The 17,783-nt window shown below is 54.6% G+C and overlaps 2 protein-coding genes across 2 annotated transcripts; one reads left to right on the top strand and one right to left on the bottom strand.

Annotated features, from left to right (window-relative positions):
* The first annotated feature begins 6,648 nt into the window (after positions 1-6,648).
* Positions 6,649-7,596, top strand: LOC142403121 (olfactory receptor 14A16-like). Its single transcript, XM_075489285.1, has one exon. The coding sequence runs from the start codon at positions 6,664-6,666 to the stop codon at positions 7,594-7,596; it is 933 nt and encodes a 310-aa protein (XP_075345400.1). The 5' UTR covers positions 6,649-6,663.
* Positions 7,597-16,600: 9,004 nt separating this feature from the next.
* Positions 16,601-17,536, bottom strand: LOC142403125 (olfactory receptor 14J1-like). The gene has a single exon (XM_075489290.1). The coding sequence runs from the start codon at positions 17,534-17,536 to the stop codon at positions 16,601-16,603; it is 936 nt and encodes a 311-aa protein (XP_075345405.1).
* Positions 17,537-17,783: the final 247 nt, after the last annotated feature.

Here is a 17,783-nt window from a genome sequence, read left to right as displayed (position 1 = left end):
CACAAAATAGGTGCCTGCAGAGCAGCCCCTGCCCTGAGCTCCCTCGGTGATCCATGGGGATGGAGGGTGGCAGTCAGCTGCTCACACACCAACACCTGGTGGCATCTGAGGTGCCAGGGGTGGTCCAGGACTTGTGGCTGTGTCTGCAAGCGCTGATGGAGCATCCATGGGACACCCCCAGCTGCCTGAGCATGAGCTGGGGGGCTGGGAGGGAGGGTCCCTTGGTCACCTCAGGTTACACCCAATGGGTAGGGCATCTGAACGTCTCTTAGACTCACATGTCCATGGCAGCTGCTGGCCTTCCAGCTGGCCAAAAGGAGGAGTGCAGCAGAAGGAGGGTCAGGGCTCTCTCTGGGCTCCCTCCACTGCACTCACTAGAGCTCAGCTTACTACAAAACTCAGGCACGGGCACGTCCCTGCATTGCAGGCACCGATATCATTGCAAGGCTCTTTCTAAGGGCATAAGAAAGGCCTCTGGTGCCATGCCAGGTGCCTGGGGTGCCCAGCGCAACTGCATGTGGCTGGCAAATATGGCACAGGACCTCCAGGAAAGCCATGTCCCACTGGAGTGGGGGCTGGGCAGACACACCAGGGCCTCCCAAAGGGGTCCGGTGCCTTTTTACTAGCACCGGAATGCCAACACCCCGGCAAGGAGGCAAGGTCCATCTCGTCTACACCCAGGGTTGCTGCAAGATTGGGAGGCACATCACACCAGGGTCTCCACTCATGGCCCTATACTCTCAACCCCTGACAGTTCTCTTCTCCCCTGTCCTCTACCCACCTCTCCCCGTGACCATATGAAGAAAACCCCACACCACTGATGTCCACAGTCTGGCCGGATTGCAGCCTTACCTCACCCAGGGACTTTCTCAGGGGTCCCTTGTGTTCCTGGAGATTGGCACAAGGTGCTGCAGAGTCCCCTCAGGCAGCAAACTGCTCTCTTGCAAGGCTGGCATGGCCCAGGCCTGTTTTCCTCTGGCCTTGGGGACTGCAGGGATTGTTGTCTTCACGAGCATCTCATTTCATCCTTACGTTGCCACCTGCCATCCTTCCCAGCATGTCTTTGCTCTGAAGCAAAGCCTTTGCATACGTGGGGTCCTGGGTGCTTGGTTCCAGTTTTCTCCATGAGAAGTCTTTGCTGAGCTGCTGCAACCCAAATGTGCACCAATGCCCTCAGCCTGGGACACAGCCAGGAGGATCGGGAGCCCCTTAGTCCATGACAGAGCTTCTGAGGGAACCACTGTGCTGACGTGGTGGGACAGGTAGCACAGCTTTGGGGACTGTGATGTACAGGCTCTTTAGGAGACACTGGAGGTGGCTGAGGAAACGTCATATGGAAATGTCTCATGATCCTCCTAAGCACCTTCCTTGGCCATAGGCCAGCTGGGAAGTGGGAGATGGAAAGGGGCTCAGCAGCAGCGATCCCTGTCTGGCTGGGTCTGCTTCTCACCCTTCCCAGCATGGCCACTGCAGGGTCACCCCATGGCCCCAGGGCACCACAGCCCCCTCGCTCTACAGAGCAGCACCGCCAGCTCAGGGCCCCGTGGGGAGTATGTGTGAGAGACTGAAAGAGTTAATGCCTCAAACACTGTGGAGAGATGAGGCGCGATTTGCATGGCAACGGCAAGTCGGCTAGCATGGGATGGGGAGAGCTTTTCGGAGGAGAGACTAAAACTGCTTGTAGCAGGAGGTTGGTCGAGATACATCCCAAGGTCCCTTCCAGCCTGAATGATGCTGTAGGAAATGAAGAGACTCTCTGTGATCTCCGTTTTTGGAGGATTTCAGGTTTCAGATCCACAAAGTCACAGCCAGCTTGACCCTGGGGTTGGTGATACCCCACCCTTTGGTGGGAGGGCACCATTACAGAAATTACCAGATCCAGGTGAGCATCACCTATGTGGGCACACATGGCAGCTGTGCTAAGAAGCTGGTCCCAGGAACCTGCAGAAACCTCTGGGACGGTTTGCACCCTGCAGTTTCCCCTTCCCATGAGGTCAGGGCAATTAAAGTCCCTAAGGGTGGTGTGGGGTCTTTGAACTGGCCTTCCTCAAATTGCTTCAATAAGACTTTGTCCTCTTCCTCACCTGACTCCAGGTACTTATTTCCCACCAGCATGTCTCCCTGCCTGGTCTCTCCTGTGACCCTCCCCCACAAAAGCTCACCCAATCTGCTGCCCATCCCATAGAGGACCTCCATACACCCAGGCAGCTCCCTCACACTGAGGGCCTCCCCCTCCTGATCTTCCCCACCTGTCTTTTCTGAAGAGCCTCTATCCATCCATTGCAGCACCTCAAGGTCTCTGACCTGTCCCACCACACCTCAGCAGGTATTATATCAATGTCACAGCTCTGTGACAGCACACGGGGCTCCAGTCCCTCCTGTCTGTGCTCCAGGCTGAGGCCATTGGTGCACATTTGGGCTGCAGCACCTCAGCTTGGTGCCACCAGGGCCAGCCTCAGCCTTATCACAGATCTGGTGCCCAAGATCCTGTGCAAGCAAAGCCTTTCCTTGAGAGCAGAGGCATGCTGGAGTGGATGGCAGATGGCAATGTAAGGATGAAATGATGTGCCCATAAAGAGCGCACACCCTGTGCTCCCCAGTGCCAGAGAGAACCATGTTTGGACTGTGCAGTCCTGGCAGGAGAGGACTTTGCTGTCTGCAGTGTCTCTGCAGCCTGGAGGGCCTGTGGTAGAGGTGAAGCTGACCTCCAGGAAGGACAAGTTGCTGCTGAAGACATGCTTTGCTAAGGACATCCTGTTGTCCGGTCATAGTGTGAAAATCATTCACCTCTTCCTGGATTGCATCATCAAGGGGGTGAATAAAGGATGGGGGTAAGAAGAATCAGCAGCATTTGGAAGTGTTGGCACACGAGCGGAGACCCTGCTGTGACGTGCCTCGTATTGATGCACTGCCTGCGGATGCTGGACAGACATGGGACAGACCTTGTCTCACTGCAGTGGTGGCATTCAGTCTCTTGCTCACACGCACCAAATGTACCTGAGATGCCCTGGGGTGTCTGTTATGGACCAGCCCTGAATGGGGATAGCTGTGCTGTAGGTCCTGCACTGCCCAGCCAGCTGCACCATGCAGTTGTGCTGGGCAGCGTTGGCATCTGAGGGAGCCCTACAGGCCTGCATTTGGCCATTAGGTTGAGCAGCTGCCCTGCAACAGGGTAGGCAATGTAGGGATGTCCATGGTAAACCTTCGGTTCCGCTTAGTGGAGATGCAGGAAATACAACTGATGGAGAAGAGACAGGCAGACTGAGCTCCCCCTGTGGCACATGACTTCATTTTGTTGGGTGAATACCTCTATCGGCTGCCCTAAACATCCTCAGCAGGTACAGGTTTGGTTGTCCTAAGTGTGATCATCTTCTATCATTGCAGTTGGCCAAAGGGATTCCCCACCAGCCTCCAAGACATGGTGCCCAGATGCTGCCCTGTCTCTCAGAATTGCTCCACTAGAGCTTGCAGTCTCCTGCACATGTCCTGAACCACCTCTGGCACCGCAAATGTCACCAGGTGTTTGCATTGGACAAGCTCACTCCTGGCCTCTGTCTCCACTATTGACATGGCAGCTTAGAGAAGGAGCTCACAGGGATTTTGTGCAGCTGAGCTGAGGCAAGTGGAATCCCACCTTCTGTGGGTCTGTGGGGTGTACTGGAGAAGCCCAATCCCCCTCCGGCCTCCAGGAATACTGAGGAGAGCTGAGATGCCTACCTGGACTTGGCTCAATCCCTGCCCTGCTCAGGTGGAAAGGATGCCCTGCCTGTCACTGCCTACGTGCCCTGCCTGACAATGGGACAGGAACAGGGGTTTCCAGAGGGGAACATTGGCACCTCCTGCAGATCCGCACTCCCTGGCAGAGCAATTCCCGCTGCAGGACTCAGCCCGTCTAGTGTTTAGAGAGGGACAGGCAGTGATGACTTCAGTCTGCTTCCAGCTGTGTTCCCCAGGAGTGACCCTGCTGCCTTTCAGTAGTTGTCAGCCCTGGAGACCCCGGGACACCTCGAGGGAGCCGGGAGTGGAGGGGAGGGGGGAGCAGAGAAAGTGCTGCCTTGGGCTGGTCCTCTGCTGCTGAGCTGGGCTGGGCTCCTGGCATGGAGGGAGCTCCTGGCAAGCGGGCAGCGCTGCAGAGAGACAGCTCTGCCCAGGAGCAGTTCCTCTGCAAAGGGCAGCAGGGCTGAGGGCACTGCCTGCAGGCAGCGAGGGGAGAGCAGTGAGGCAGAGAGAGGTTAAAGGCAGCCTGGGCTGGGAGGATGCTGAGAGCTCACTGGGGGAGAAATCTTCACAGCCCTCGACACGGTAAGTCTGTGGCTGCAGGGCAATGCATCTGCAGTTCCTGGCGAGATCTCCAAAAGGTGGCACATCCCACAGCCTCTGGGATCTTTCAGGAGAGCTCTCACAACTTCTCTGCTGTTGAGGAGGAGGACATGGTCATGTGGATTCCCTGCCCTCAGAGGCAGAAGACATGATGGCTGCCTTCTTCCAGGAAGGACCACAGGGGTGTGATGCCGGGTGTGCAGGCAGGAGTGCCCAGGGCTGTCCTTCAGAGCAGGGTCCCTGCACCCCAGGGTGCTGCGTGCTGGGGCAGGGATTCAGCCGCCTGCCAGGGTCAGCACTCAGCCTGCCCGGGGAGCTGCCCACAGCGCTGTGGGGAGAAGCTGTGGGTGGAAGGAGCGACCGCTGGTGGGTCAGGGTCCTTCTGCTGCGTGGGTCAGGGCTGCTCACAGCTCCAGATCATGCCCAGAGCATTTCTGAGGGGACTTTTCATGAGTACGGTCATGGCAGGGGTTTCCTGCTTGAGTCTGTGCTTTCCTGAATCTGTGCTTCCACTTTGCTCTGGCTCACCTGGGTTGGATGGAAACACAGCCGTGCAGCTTAGAGAAGGGGAGGAGGCTTCTACACTGTCACCCTGAGGTGTACTAGGAGCCTCAGCAAGTGCCTTCATCCCCTGCCAGCCTACAGGTAGCACCAGCAGCACCTTTCCAGGTTCCTCAGGGTTTGTATGACCTCTTCTGTAGCCCCTGCACACACAGCGTGGCTGCAGGGCAGAGCCGGGCACACAGGGGCTGGGCTGGGCTCTGTGAGCACTGGCAGGGAAGAGACATGGGGCCAGAGAAACAGCTCCCAGCTGGGACAGCTGCAGGCAGCAGAGATGGGCAGGAAGGGAGGGAACTGCTTATGGAAAGCCTGTGGCAGGGGAGATATGGGCACCTCCCGGCCAGCCCTGCACTGCAGATGCCTTCCCCGAGCAACCCCCTTCATCTCTCCTCTCCCACCCAGCACAGCCCTCAGCCCTCACGGCCATGGGGTCTAGGCTGGGAGGCACCTCTGTGTCCAGCAGACCAGCAGAAGAGGCGAAGGGCATCCATCCCTCCTGCCACGGGCCCATTTCCCACTGACCAGCAATGGGGCTGAGGGCAACTGTCCGGCATTATCACAGTCTGGGAGGTGTTGTGCACAGCTGGGGACGGGTAACGCTGCCCTGAGTGCCCGGCTGCCTCTCCCCTGGCCTCTCTCGGCCAGACCCTCACTGGACTTTGCCTGGTTTCTCCACTTCTCTCTTTTAAATTTCTCTTGTTCTTGCTGTCAGACTCTCCGGGGATGGGAGTTTCAGCTGCAGAGTCCCACACTGATCTTGTGGGTCCCTTCATGCCGGTGTGTCCATGGGAACAGATGTCCCAGCTTCCCTCTCACCTGTGGGGCTGTGGGCAAAGCAGCCTGTGGGGCTGGGGAACGACTCCATTTTCTCTTTCTGAGATGCCAGCACTAGGAGGACAATTGGCTATCTCCCTGGGGTGTCCCTCCAAGCTGTGAGCTGCCCTCCAGGATGCAGACCTGTGCAGAGCACCTCTGTTTTATCTGAAAGCCCCATGGAGAAGTGCAGAGATACTACAACCGAGGAAATGCTGCTGGGTTGGTGAAATGAGCCCTGTGTGTCCTTGGCTAGAAGTGGGGTGCTGAGACCTTGAGAAAGGGTGAGACATTGCGTGGTCTGTGGTGGGTCCCTCTGCTCTCAGTAGTGTCTGGTTGTTTTTCAGGGTAAGGTAAGAGTGTGATCACCCTCCATCTCATGAAGGTGCAATCCCAGGCCAGCTGGGAACAAGACGGAGGGACAGATCAGCTCCCTCACTCTGCACTGTGCCACAGGCAATACTCTTGCCTCGCAGAACTCACTCGGTTCTCCCTGTGTGCAAGAGAAATGCTGAGGGGTTCTGACAATGAAGAATACTCCCCAGGTGAGATGGAGGGAGCTTGAAAAAACCCTAAAACCTCTCAAAGTGCCTTCTGCCATCCTGGATCCTTAGCACTGGCAGTGCTGATGCTGACAGGCCCTTCTGCATTAGGAGCAGTTTCATCTGACACAGCTGAACACCAGGTCTGGCCCCTGCCCACACTGTTCCCATGAAGTCACTGCCGCAGAGCAGGGCTGACTCCTGAGCAGCCAGTGGGCAGAGGCCCTTCTCCTCAGGACACGCTCACCAGCACCACCCAGAGCTCCAGGCACAGAGCTGAAGGAAAGTCTCCTAGAGAAGGAATTGGGGTGGGGGTGGTGGTGGGGTGTAGCATGGTAAAGGTCTAGTGATTGACCTCAAAGAAGTCTCCCCTAACTCTTCATTGAATCTTCCTCTAAGGACAGGCCCCCATGCCCTGAGGTAGCAGATGTCCAACAGCAGCTCCATCACCCAGTTCCTCCTCCTGGCCTTTGCGGACAAACGGGAGCTGCAGCTCTTGCACTTCTGGCTCTTCCTGGGCATCTACCTGGCTGCCCTCCTGGGCAACGGCCTCATCATCACCGCCGTAGCCTGGGACCACCACCTCCACACCCCCATGTACTTCTTCCTCCTCAACCTCTCCCTCATTGACCTGGGCTCCATCTCTACCACTGTCCCCAAATCCATGGTCAGTTCCCTGTGGGACACCAGGGCCATCTCCTACACAGGATGTGCTGCACAAGTCTTTTTCTTCCTCTTCTTGATCACAGCAGAGTATTATCTCCTCGCAGTAATGGCCTATGACCGCTACATTGCCATCTGCAAACCCCTGCACTACGGGACCCTCCTGGGCAGCAGAGCTTGTGTCCACATGGCAGCAGCTGCCTGGGGCAGTGGGTTTCTCACTGCTGTGCTGCTCACGGCCAATACGTTTTCCATACCCCTCTGCCAAGGCAATGCCCTGGACCAGTTCTTCTGTGAAATCCCCCAGATCCTCAAGCTCTCCTGCTCACACTCCTACCTCAGGGAAGTTGGGCTTATTGTGTTTTGTGTCTCTTTAGCTTTTGGGTGTTTTGTTTTCATTGTGCTGTCCTATGTGCAGATCTTCAGGGCTGTGCTGAGGATCCCCTCTGAGCAGGGGCAGCACAAAGCCTTCTCCACGTGTCTTCCCCACCTGGTTGTTGTCTCCCTGTTTATCAGCACTGGCATAGTTGCCTACCTGAAACCCCCCTCAGACTCCCCATCGTTGGATGTGGTTGTGTCGGTTCTGTACTCAGTGGTGCCTGCAGCAGTGAACCCCCTCATCTACAGCATGAGGAACCAGGAGCTCAAGGATGCAATGAAGAAGCTGATTCAATCAGTAGTCTTTCAGCAGCAATAAGCCCTTCACATGTCACTTCACAAGTGATTTCCAATCTATGTGGGGTACATCCTGTACTTTGATAATCATGTCTGTGCTAATCATATTTGCCCAGGTACATCTCCATCCCTTCTGCTTCTCTAAATGCCTGAACCCAGTCTGTCTGAACCAGAGCTCTTTGCACATGTGTCTGGCACCACGGTATAGCTGGCCTCCCATGTCGTGTCTCTGTAATAAAAGGAGGTTTTCTCTGTGCCACTGTCTGCAGGTTGGGCTCTTCTTCCAAAGCAGAGGTCAGGATCAGGCTGAAAAATTGCCCCCATGAGGCCATGCTGCTGTGCTTCGGTTCTCCATGGGCTGAGGGGAGGATGGCTTGGGGTCATGAATTAGGGAAGGAGGCCTGGACTGAGCTTTCACTTGTGGGTGCCAGTGTCCCTGGAGATGGTGATGATCAGCAGGGATCTTCCTGGGACTGTCTCCCCATGGCTCCCATGCACCACAGCCTGCTGGCTCTGCAGAGCAGCACCACCAGCTTGGGGCCCTGCAGGGAGCATGGGAAGGGGGCAGAAGCATGCGATCAGGCCAGCACAGACACAGTCCCCTGGGGAAAGGCTCTCTAGAGGCATGGATGATCCCTGCAGAAGAGCAAAGGCACAACTCTCTAGTTCCAGGGGTAATTGATGACACAGAGAAACTTATTTCTGCATGCAGCAGCTTGGGACAGGCTGCTCTGTCACTGGGGCAGCAGGAGCAGCCAGAGGAGTCCCAGGGCAGGAGCCCTGTGCTGGGGAGAGGGCCTGGCACAGAGGGGCTGCCAGCAGTTGGCAACAGGGATCTCCTGGGGACAAGAGCAGGGGACACAGGGACACACTGGCCTCTGTCTCCTCATGCTGCAGCCCTGGGGCTGATGGGGAGGCTGACCCTCCTCTGCCCCCCAAGAGCTGCTGTGCCCTTCAGAGGGGCTGGGGCTGTGCTGTGGGTGCTCAGAGCTCTGTAGCACCCTGCGGTGGGCACTGCCATGGGGCCAGCCCAGCCTGGGCTGCTGTGCTGTGCTGTGCTGTGCTGGGGAGAGGGCAGGGGAGATGGGGAGATCCGAGGAGGGGCTGGGCTGGGCTGGGAAGTGCCCAGAAAATGCAAAAGTTAGCTGATCTGTGTGCCCATGCAGATTGAGGACACACTCCATTAGGTGTGTGACATGGAGTCTAAGCTCATGGAATGGATCCAGGACATGAAAGGACAGGAGAGAGGGGGCTGGTCTGTGCCCTTGGTGGCATAGACAGACCAGGAAGGTGACCCAGGGCAGTCATCACCCCCCAGCCTCTCTCACCAGCCGTTTCCAGTACTGGCTGCTCACCTCAGGTTTATGCTGGGCTCAGTGCCTGTATCAGGGGAATGCCCAGCCCTGCCCGGTCTCTCTCCTGGCCCAGACCCTGGCAGGCCCTGGAGCATGGCTGGCTGTGAATCCCCACAGCTGACACGGCCTCTCCAGGACCTTAGGGGAGGCTGCCTAAGAGGAAGGCCATGGGGTGACAAAGCCCCAAGGACTGCTGTGGGCATCATGTCAGAGGGACCGTTCCCCACCCTGAATGCACCCTGTCCTGTGCTGTGCCTGCACAGTGGGGCTGTGGACCATGTGTGGGGCCGCGGGGCTGGGATGTCCCAGGACAGGGCTCAGACAGGGGCCATGAAGCAGCTGCCAAGGGGATGACAGCAAGGACAGGTACAGACAAGGAATTTATGTACATTGCATTTGCTGTGCAGTTATGATTTTGGGAAAGGCAAAGGTCACCTGGAGTTGATGCCTGCATGAAAAGTCAAGAGTGAAATGAAGAGCTTTAATGGCTGTGTTAGAGACCAAGGCTGAACAAGGGAAATGCAGGGCTGCTGCTGACTGAGGAGGGTGATTTAATAACAGCAGACACTGATGCTGGGGCTGAGGCACTCAATGCCTCTGTGCCTGAGTCTTTACTGAAAAGGTCTCCCAGGCCTCTCTGCTCAATGAAGGGGTTCAAGGAGGAGGAGGGCACATATTGGCAGAGACCTCATGAAACCCCAGAAGGACAAATGGCAGTTTCTGCCCCTGCAGGGGCCTCACCGTGGTGATGGCACAGGCTGGGGGCTGCCTGGCTGGGAGCAGCCCTGTGGGAAAGGTCTTGGTGGGCAGGGAGCTGGACAGGAGGCAGCCGTGTGCCCTGGCAGCAGGGGAGGCCAGCAGGGTCCTGGGCTGTATGACCAGGAGCACGGCCAGGATACCGAGGGAAGGGATTCTCTGGAATGTTCCATCCAGAATTCACATCCCCAATTCAGGAAAATATTGGCAAGCTGGAGAGGGTTTAGCAAAGGGCCCTCAGGACAGCCAGGGACTGGAGCACTTTGCCTGTGAGAAGAGGCTGAGGGAGCTGGGCTTGTCCAGCCCAGAGAAGGGAAGGCCGGGGAGCCTCACCCCATCCTGCCAGAACCTATGAGGAGGTCATGGAGAATGCAGAGCCAGGCTCTTCACCATGGCACATTGTAGCAGGACAAAAGACAATGGGAGGAAGGTGAAGGAGGAGAGGTTCAGCCAGGACATAAGGAAAGCTTTTTTTCCCCATGAGCTCTTGCAAGTCCTGGAACTCACCCAGAGAGGTTGTGCAGTCTCTGTCCTTGGGGGTTTTCCAACTCAGAGTGAATCAAGCCTTGAACAACTTGGTCTGACCCTGGTTCTGACAGGTTGCACTGCAGACTTCCTGAGGTCCCTTCCAACCTCAGCTCTCTTATGACCCTATGATGATGTTGGGCCCTATTTTAACTGGACCAGAGCAGATGTTGATGGGTGTGAATGTGCTGTCAGTGACCATCCAAAAAAAACATCTCAAGCAGTGAAGAGAGGTTGACACCTCAGTGTGACTTGCTCTGGGCAAAGACTGAGGAGTCCTGGGCAGGGAAGGGTTTGGGGGCAAGCAGCTCTGTGCAAGACACAAAACAATCCTGTTGTAATGCCTGTCAGATGTCAGTTAATGTCAATAGAAATGAAAGTAAGGAGAACTGAAGAGAAAGAGCCAAAGCAAAGAAATGTGTCAACGCCCTGTTCAGCTTTATTTCAGTCTTTAGGGGGATTTCCTTTTCTCGAAAAGGAAAGTGTCCATAACTGGGAATGGATGTAGGACACAAATGCCTTCAGGTACAGGGACACAGACACCCGGTGCCAGTGGAGATGCCCCGGGAAGCCCTGCCCAGCCTCCACCTGCAGCTTGCAAGGTGCTCTGCTCTGCCACAGGTCCTCTCTGATAGACGCCAATGCCAGGCCAGCTGCCTGGAAAGGTGCACATGGGTTTTTGTTTGTTTACATTTAAAATAACATACCAGCTCATTTTCTTGAACTGAATCATTTGAGTACTTTTAAGAAATGGCAATGTTTTCCCACCATGACAGAATGGGAATTTCTTGGAAGTGTGCTAATGGCAGGAGAAGAACTATTGATCTTCCCCTGTACATGTATTTACGATTCCTCTGTCTATTATGTCATCTCCCTCGTCATTCAGGTGTTCCCACCTCTCCTGATTCAGTAGCCATGCCTAAGGACATCTTTTCCGTAGACTATGTGGATGTATGCCCTTCCCATTGCTCTCAGGTTTCCTCCACCGCTTGCTCTTTGGTACTTCAGATGCCTCTCAACTGTCTGGTTTCTGCTCTGAGCTTCAGGGACTTAGAAAGTTGCCCCATCTTTCAGAAGTCTAATTAACTCTTTAGTCAACACCTTAATTGTGTTTATATCTATCCTTTCTTATGTCTCTGTCTCAAAATGTTCTTGTACGGAAATCCCTTGTGAAAGGTGGGCCACGTCAGATGCTGCTTAGACTTGGCATACAGCTGAGGAGACATTTTTAAACTTTATTAAATTATATCATGTTTAATTTTTGTTTCTTGGCAACGAAGAGAAAGCTTTCTGTGCCTGTGTGCAGCCAGTTCTCTAAGGAAAGCAGGCGGGAGCTGGTGCAAAGGAGCTGTACCATCCAGCTGCAGCCCTCAGTAGAGAAGTCTGATGTGAGGAAAAGTGATACAAGTCCCAGGTGGCCGATGAGGGAAGTCGTGGGGTGGGGGAAGTGAGGAGTAAGGTTGTCCTTACAGTGTTGGACCTCCAGGGACTGCTTCTCCTGCCTGTCCAGATGCCTTCAGGAGACCCTGTGGATCAATAACCATTGTAGAATGCTGCTATCACTTCTTCTATAAACTGAAGGATAGAAAATATCCTTCAAATAAAAAATCCTCCTTTATGAAATCTTCCTTAAAATCTTCATCATTTGCTACCTAACTGAAACCTCTCCAATTAGGTGTACAAGTCTTGAGGACTTGAAGAAAGTTATGGAAGAGACATGGCTCATTAGGGCTTTCTGTATTTTAATGAGCCCCATGGCATGTTTGGTGCTGAATCCATGAACTTCAGGTACTGAGAAGAGACTGAAGAAACCTCTCAAGAAGTCAAAGTCAGAAGCAAAGCCCAAAGTACCTGGAAGCATTAATGGGCCCCTCTGAGGGCCATTACTGACAAAGCCTCCCAAGGGACTCGTTAGAGCAGGTAATTGGAGGCCATGATGACAGGCAGGCAAAGGCAAAGTGCAGGCAATGCTGATGCTGAGGAAACCCTTGGCTTGTTGGATGAAAGAGGATGGCCGTGCCCTGACCCCCAGCCCCTGGGAAGGGAGATCCAGTCCCTCCAGTGTGACTCAGGGCTCTTCCTTGGGATGTGGGGAGTGCAATGCCAAGTGAAGGACAATGGTACGACACCTCCCAGTCTCCCCGGGGTGGGTGTGAGGAGGCAATGAGACCCCATTACCATGAGGACGATGTGTCTCCTCTTAGGCCTTTGTGGCAGGGACATCAGCCATAGCCAAGGGACAAAGACCTAAGTTCTGTCAGGGCCTTTCAGCCTTGCCAGCGCCCTTGGCCATCTGCACCACACGCCTTCCTACACTGTCCCATGCCTCTGCCTGTTTCCCTGCAGGCTGCAGACACCCAGTGTGCTTCCCCACCTGCTTCTCACCCCAGTATGTCCCTACCTGTGCTGCTGTCTCTCCATCCTCGCCAGCTGTTCCTTGAAACACAAAGCCATGGGCTGATCCACACTCCCTCTGGGTGACTTTTTGCACCACAGCACTACCTTCAGGATGACATTTCTTTATCCTGAGGTGCACTCTGGACCTCCACAGCTGCAGCTTCTGGTGGTTTTCCTTTCTCATGCTGTTTCCCACTACGAAAAACAGTGCCATCATCTCTGAAAGCAATTTTCAAGCTGTCCCGAGCTACCACTATTCTTCCCTCAGCCTCCACTTCACCAGGCTAAAGAAGCCCTGGTCTCTCAGACTCTCCTCACATCACCACAAAGCATCTCTTGGCAGACTTTCTCTGCCCACGTAACAGTTCCTCCCCGTTCCTCCAGAATGTGGACCCCCACACTGGGGCACACTACTCCAGATGTGGCCACAGCAGTGTTGAGTCAAGATGGACAATACCTCCCCTTGCCTAGGTGGCCACACTCCTCCCAGTGCAGCCCAATGTGCTCATGGCCATATTCCTGTGTAGCACCACTGCCTGCTATGGCATTCCTAGTAATGCCCAAACCCTTCTCCTTGAGGTTGCTCCTCAGCCAGTCATGTCTGAGCCTGCCTTGATGGACGGCTGGTGTGTTTTAACCCTGGCAGACAGCTCTGTCCCACACAGCCGCTCACTCACTCATGACATCCTATGGTATGGAATATCCCTTTGGTCAGTTGGGGTCAGCTCTGTCCCCTCCCAAATTCTTGTGCCCCCCCAGCCTACTTGCTGGTGGAGTAGCATGAGAAGCAGAAAAGGCCTTGATGCAGTGCAAGCACCGTTCAGCAGTAACTAAAGCATCGCTGTGTTATCAGCACTGTTTTGTTCAGAAATCCAAATCACGGCACCATATGGGCTACTGGGATGAAGAATAATTCCACCCTAGCCCAAAAGCAGTACAACAGGGTGGTTCTGCCCCCTGATGCAAAACATCAGAAGACCAGAAGGAGAAGATCCCTTCCCTTTGGAAAACTTCTTGAGGTTTCTCTTGGTCAAACAACAGAGTTTCTCGAGGTCCATTTGGAGTGAAGCTCCACTCTGTCAGAGGTTGATGTGTGTGTGCAGATGGCTCACCTGGCTTGTGGTGCCTCTAACAAGGTCACAGCAACAGGAATGAAAGGACATGACAGCTAATAAATAATAAGAGGAGAGCATAGTTAAATGGAATTGCAGTGGGAAAGCCTGGAGCTCTGCCTTGGGATAGATGATGAGCCTGTCGAGAGCTGGTGGGTGGGGATTAGCAGGCAGACCAACATGGGTGACCTTTCAGTGGGTGTCTGTTGTTGACTGCTTGATCAGGAAGAAGGAGTTGAGGCCTTCTTTAGGGCAGTGGAAGAAGACTCATGTTGTCACTCTTTTTCTACTGGTCTTAGAATTGAACCACCTTGGTTGGTTCAATTCCTTGCCTGAGGTGCAAGAGATCAAGGCACAACCCACCCAGAAGTCTTCTGGAGGACATCGACGATAACTTCCCAAGCGTGCAGAGATGGGCTTAGGAAAGGCAAAGCCCAACTCGAGCTGAATCTGGCTAGCAACCTGACGGACAACAAAAAAAATTTTTACACCTACATAAAGAGCGAAAAGAAGACTAAGGAAAATGTACGTGGTATATGGTCCAGCATATGGAAAATCCCCAGACAGTCAATGTCTTCCTCACCTCAGTCGTTCCTGCTAGGACTGGCCTTCAGGCACCACAGGGCCCTGAGACCAGGGGGAAATCTGGAGCAAGGAAGACTTACCCTTGGTGCAGGAGTCTCAGGTTAGGGAACATGTAAACAAAGTGAACATAGCTGAGCCTATGGGAACTGAGGGGATGCACCCACGAGTGCTGAGGGAACTGGCCGATGTCACTGCGAGGCCACTCTCGATTCTCTTTTAAAGGTCATGGTTACTGGGAGAGGTTCCTGAGGAGTGGAAGGAAGCCAGTGTCAATCCTGCCTTGAAGAAGGGCAAGAAGGAGGATCTTGGGAGCTGTCAGCCTGTCTCCTCTAGCATCCTCCTGGATGTGCTGATGAAGTATCGGTTAGATAAGGGGAAAGTGAGGTGGACTGAGAGCTGACCAAATAACCAGGGCCAGAGGGTTGTGACCAGCAGCTCAAAGCCCAGCAGGAGCTGCATTGCAGGGTACCAAAGCTCGGCCCTCAGTCTGGGAGCTGCCAGCAGGCAGTGCCATTGGCTGCAGCACCCCCGAGCCCATGAGCAGCAGCAAGTCCTGTTCTGACCATGGAGAGCTGTGCTGGCTGCCAAGGAGCTGCTGGGAGCACTGGGTTGGCACTGCCCACCAAACATTTCCCCCCCAGGTGTCTCTTGGGTCTCTGCAACAACCACAGTGACAAGGGGGAGAGCCGTGTCCGGCTTCGGGCTGGGGCTGGAATGAGGAGATGGGGTCTGGAATGAGGCTCCCGGGGCACCTTCTCCTGGCTGTTCATGCAGCGACAAGCCAGGCTGGATATTTGGCCTGAGGGACTCTTCTTGAGGGCCTCCAAGGGCATGGGGATGGTCTACAGTTTCCCAAGTTCTCCTCTGTATGCTGAGCCCTGCAGAGGACCCAGGAGAGCTCTTGTCCTTCCTGTGGTCACAGCTGGACACTGGCAGAGCAGCTTTGTCTTGGGGTAGCTTTTGGGGTACGGGCTGACACACAGGGTGGGGAAGGTTGTCTCAAGGACACATGCTGGTCACAGGGACTGAAGGACCACAGCAAAACGATGTGGCTTCTGGGTCAATACTGCCTTCAGTGCAAGCCCTGACACAGGGTCCCAGCCTTCCTTTCCATGCCACCCTTCTTGGGGGAGGATGGCCCTAAGAGATGGCAAGTGGTGGACACCAATCCTCCTCCAGCCACTTCCCAGGCCTGGTGGAGCACCAAGACAGCAAGGACTTCTGGCTCTGCATCGTGAGCATGCTTTAGGATACCCAGATTCTGTGTATTATCTTGGAGTAGCTGAACACCAGCATTTTTCTCTCAGAGGACATTTCCAGCCCTGGTGAGCTCCCGTCTGATCTCTCCCCATCCCTCCTCTGAGCCAGCCTGGTGCTCCCAGCCCCTTCTTTGTGCTCCGCACAGGGCTCCAAGCTGGCAGTGATGCTCTGCAGAGCAAGTGGGCTGTGGGACCATGGAGTGACTCCACACTGGCTGTGCTGGTCAGGGCCATCTGGACTGGGCACTGCCAGAAGCTCCTTCCCAGGGGTCTAAAGCTGTGGAAGGAGCTCAGAGCATTTCTCATGACTCAGGATATTTTCCAGTGTACACATTGAAGCATCCATAAGCTTTTACTGAAGGAGACATGAATCACCCTCCAGTCTCCTTTTGCTGATCTTGCTGGGTCCCCACAGACTCCCCTGGGATGGCAGAGCCCTTGTTTACTTGTGGATACTTAAATATATCACTTTGCCTTGGGGTGACTCCACCTTGGATGGTCCCTTCTTTTCGGATGGCCACCAGCAGGCACATAATTTCCTTGTAGATGCCCTCTGCTCTCCTGGGGACTGCAGTTTCCCCTCCAGAAAGCTGGACAGCTTCCATTCAGCTCTGCTGCATGTGGGAGAGCCCTGGGCAGGCAATTTGGAGCCCGTTCACCATCTCCAGTGCCATTTGGCACCCACAGCTGAGAGCTGAGTCCATCCCTTACTCCCCAAAACATCTCCCAGTGCCCTTTCCCCGTGAGGCCACTGAGAACCAAGCTCAGCAACAGGCCATGGTGAGTGCAGTTCCTGGAGCCTAGTCCTGACTTCAGCAAAAAGAAGAGCCCAGCCTTCAGGAGCTGCCATGGGGACACACCATTTATTACAGAGATGCTCCTCAGGAAGCCAGCTCTGACACCGCGATGACACATTGTCCAAAGGTAGGTACAGCCAGGCCACGCTTCTGGAGATGCAGGATGAATACAAATATCCCTGTATGACCATGATCATCATGGGAAAAACTATAATTAACCAGTGAGGAGAGATGGGCAGCTTACTGCTGCTGAAGGTGAAAGCATTGAATTTGTTTTCTCAGGGCATCCTTGAGCTCCTGGTTCCTCAAGCTGTAGATGAGGGGGTTCACTGCTGGAGGCACCACCGAGTACAGAACAGCCACCACCAGATCCATGGATGGAGAGGAGATGGACGGGGGCTTCAGGTAGGCAAACAGGCTAGTACTGACAAGCAGGGAGACCACGGCCAGGTGAGGGACGCACGTGGAAAAGGCTTTGTGCTGTCCCTGCTCAGAGGGGATCTTCAGCACAGCCCTGAAGATCTGCACATAGGACAGCACAATGAAAACAAAACACCCAAGGGCAAGGACAAAACTGGTGACAATAAGCCCAACTTCCCTGAGGTAGGAGTGTGAGCAGGAGAGCTTGAGGATCTGGGGCACTTCACAGAAGAACTGGTCCAGGGCATTGCCTTGGCAGAGGGGTATGGAAAATGTGTTGGCCGTGTGCAGCACAGCAGTGAGAAACCCACTGCCCCAGGCAGCTGTTGCCATGTGGACACAAGCTCTGCTGTCCAGGAGGGTCCCGTAGTGCAGGGGTTTGCAGATGGCAACGTAGCGGTCATAGGCCATGATCGTGAGAAGACAATACTCAGCTGACATCAAGAAGAGGAAGAAAAAGACCTGTGCAGCACATCCTGTGTAGGAGATCGCCCTGGTGTCCCACAAGGAACTGGCCATGGATTTGGGGACAGTGGTGGAGATGCATCCAAGGTCAAGAACAGAGAGGTTGAGGAGGAAGAAATACATGGGGGTGTGGAGGCGGTGGTCACAGGCTACGGCGGTGATGATGAGGCCATTGCCCAGGAGGGCAGCCAGGTAGATGCCCAGGAAGAGCCAGAAGTGCAAGAGCTGCAGCTCCCGCATGTCTGCAAATGCCAGGAGGAGGAACTGGGTGATGGAGCTGCTGTTGGACATTTGCTGCCTCTGGGCATGGGGGGCTGTTGAAGAAGTGAAAAGGAGTAAGAAGTTAGGACAGACTTTTCAAGGAATAAAATGACAATCTTTCATTTTTTCATTTTCTTTATATTCTTTTTGATACTCCTGTCCTACCTGGGGAGTCTTCTTCAAAGTTAGAAATCCTCAGCCTTTATATCGTGAGACCTGAGTAGCAAAGGGTTCACTGTCACTCAGTGCAGGCTGTGGGGAGCTGGTCTATCTATCG

Source organism: Mycteria americana, unplaced genomic scaffold, assembly GCF_035582795.1.
Source record: "Mycteria americana isolate JAX WOST 10 ecotype Jacksonville Zoo and Gardens unplaced genomic scaffold, USCA_MyAme_1.0 Scaffold_111, whole genome shotgun sequence".
NCBI lineage: Eukaryota > Metazoa > Chordata > Aves > Ciconiiformes > Ciconiidae > Mycteria > Mycteria americana.
Note: the sequence above shows the minus strand (reverse complement) of the source record. Positions and strands in the feature narration are given on the sequence as shown.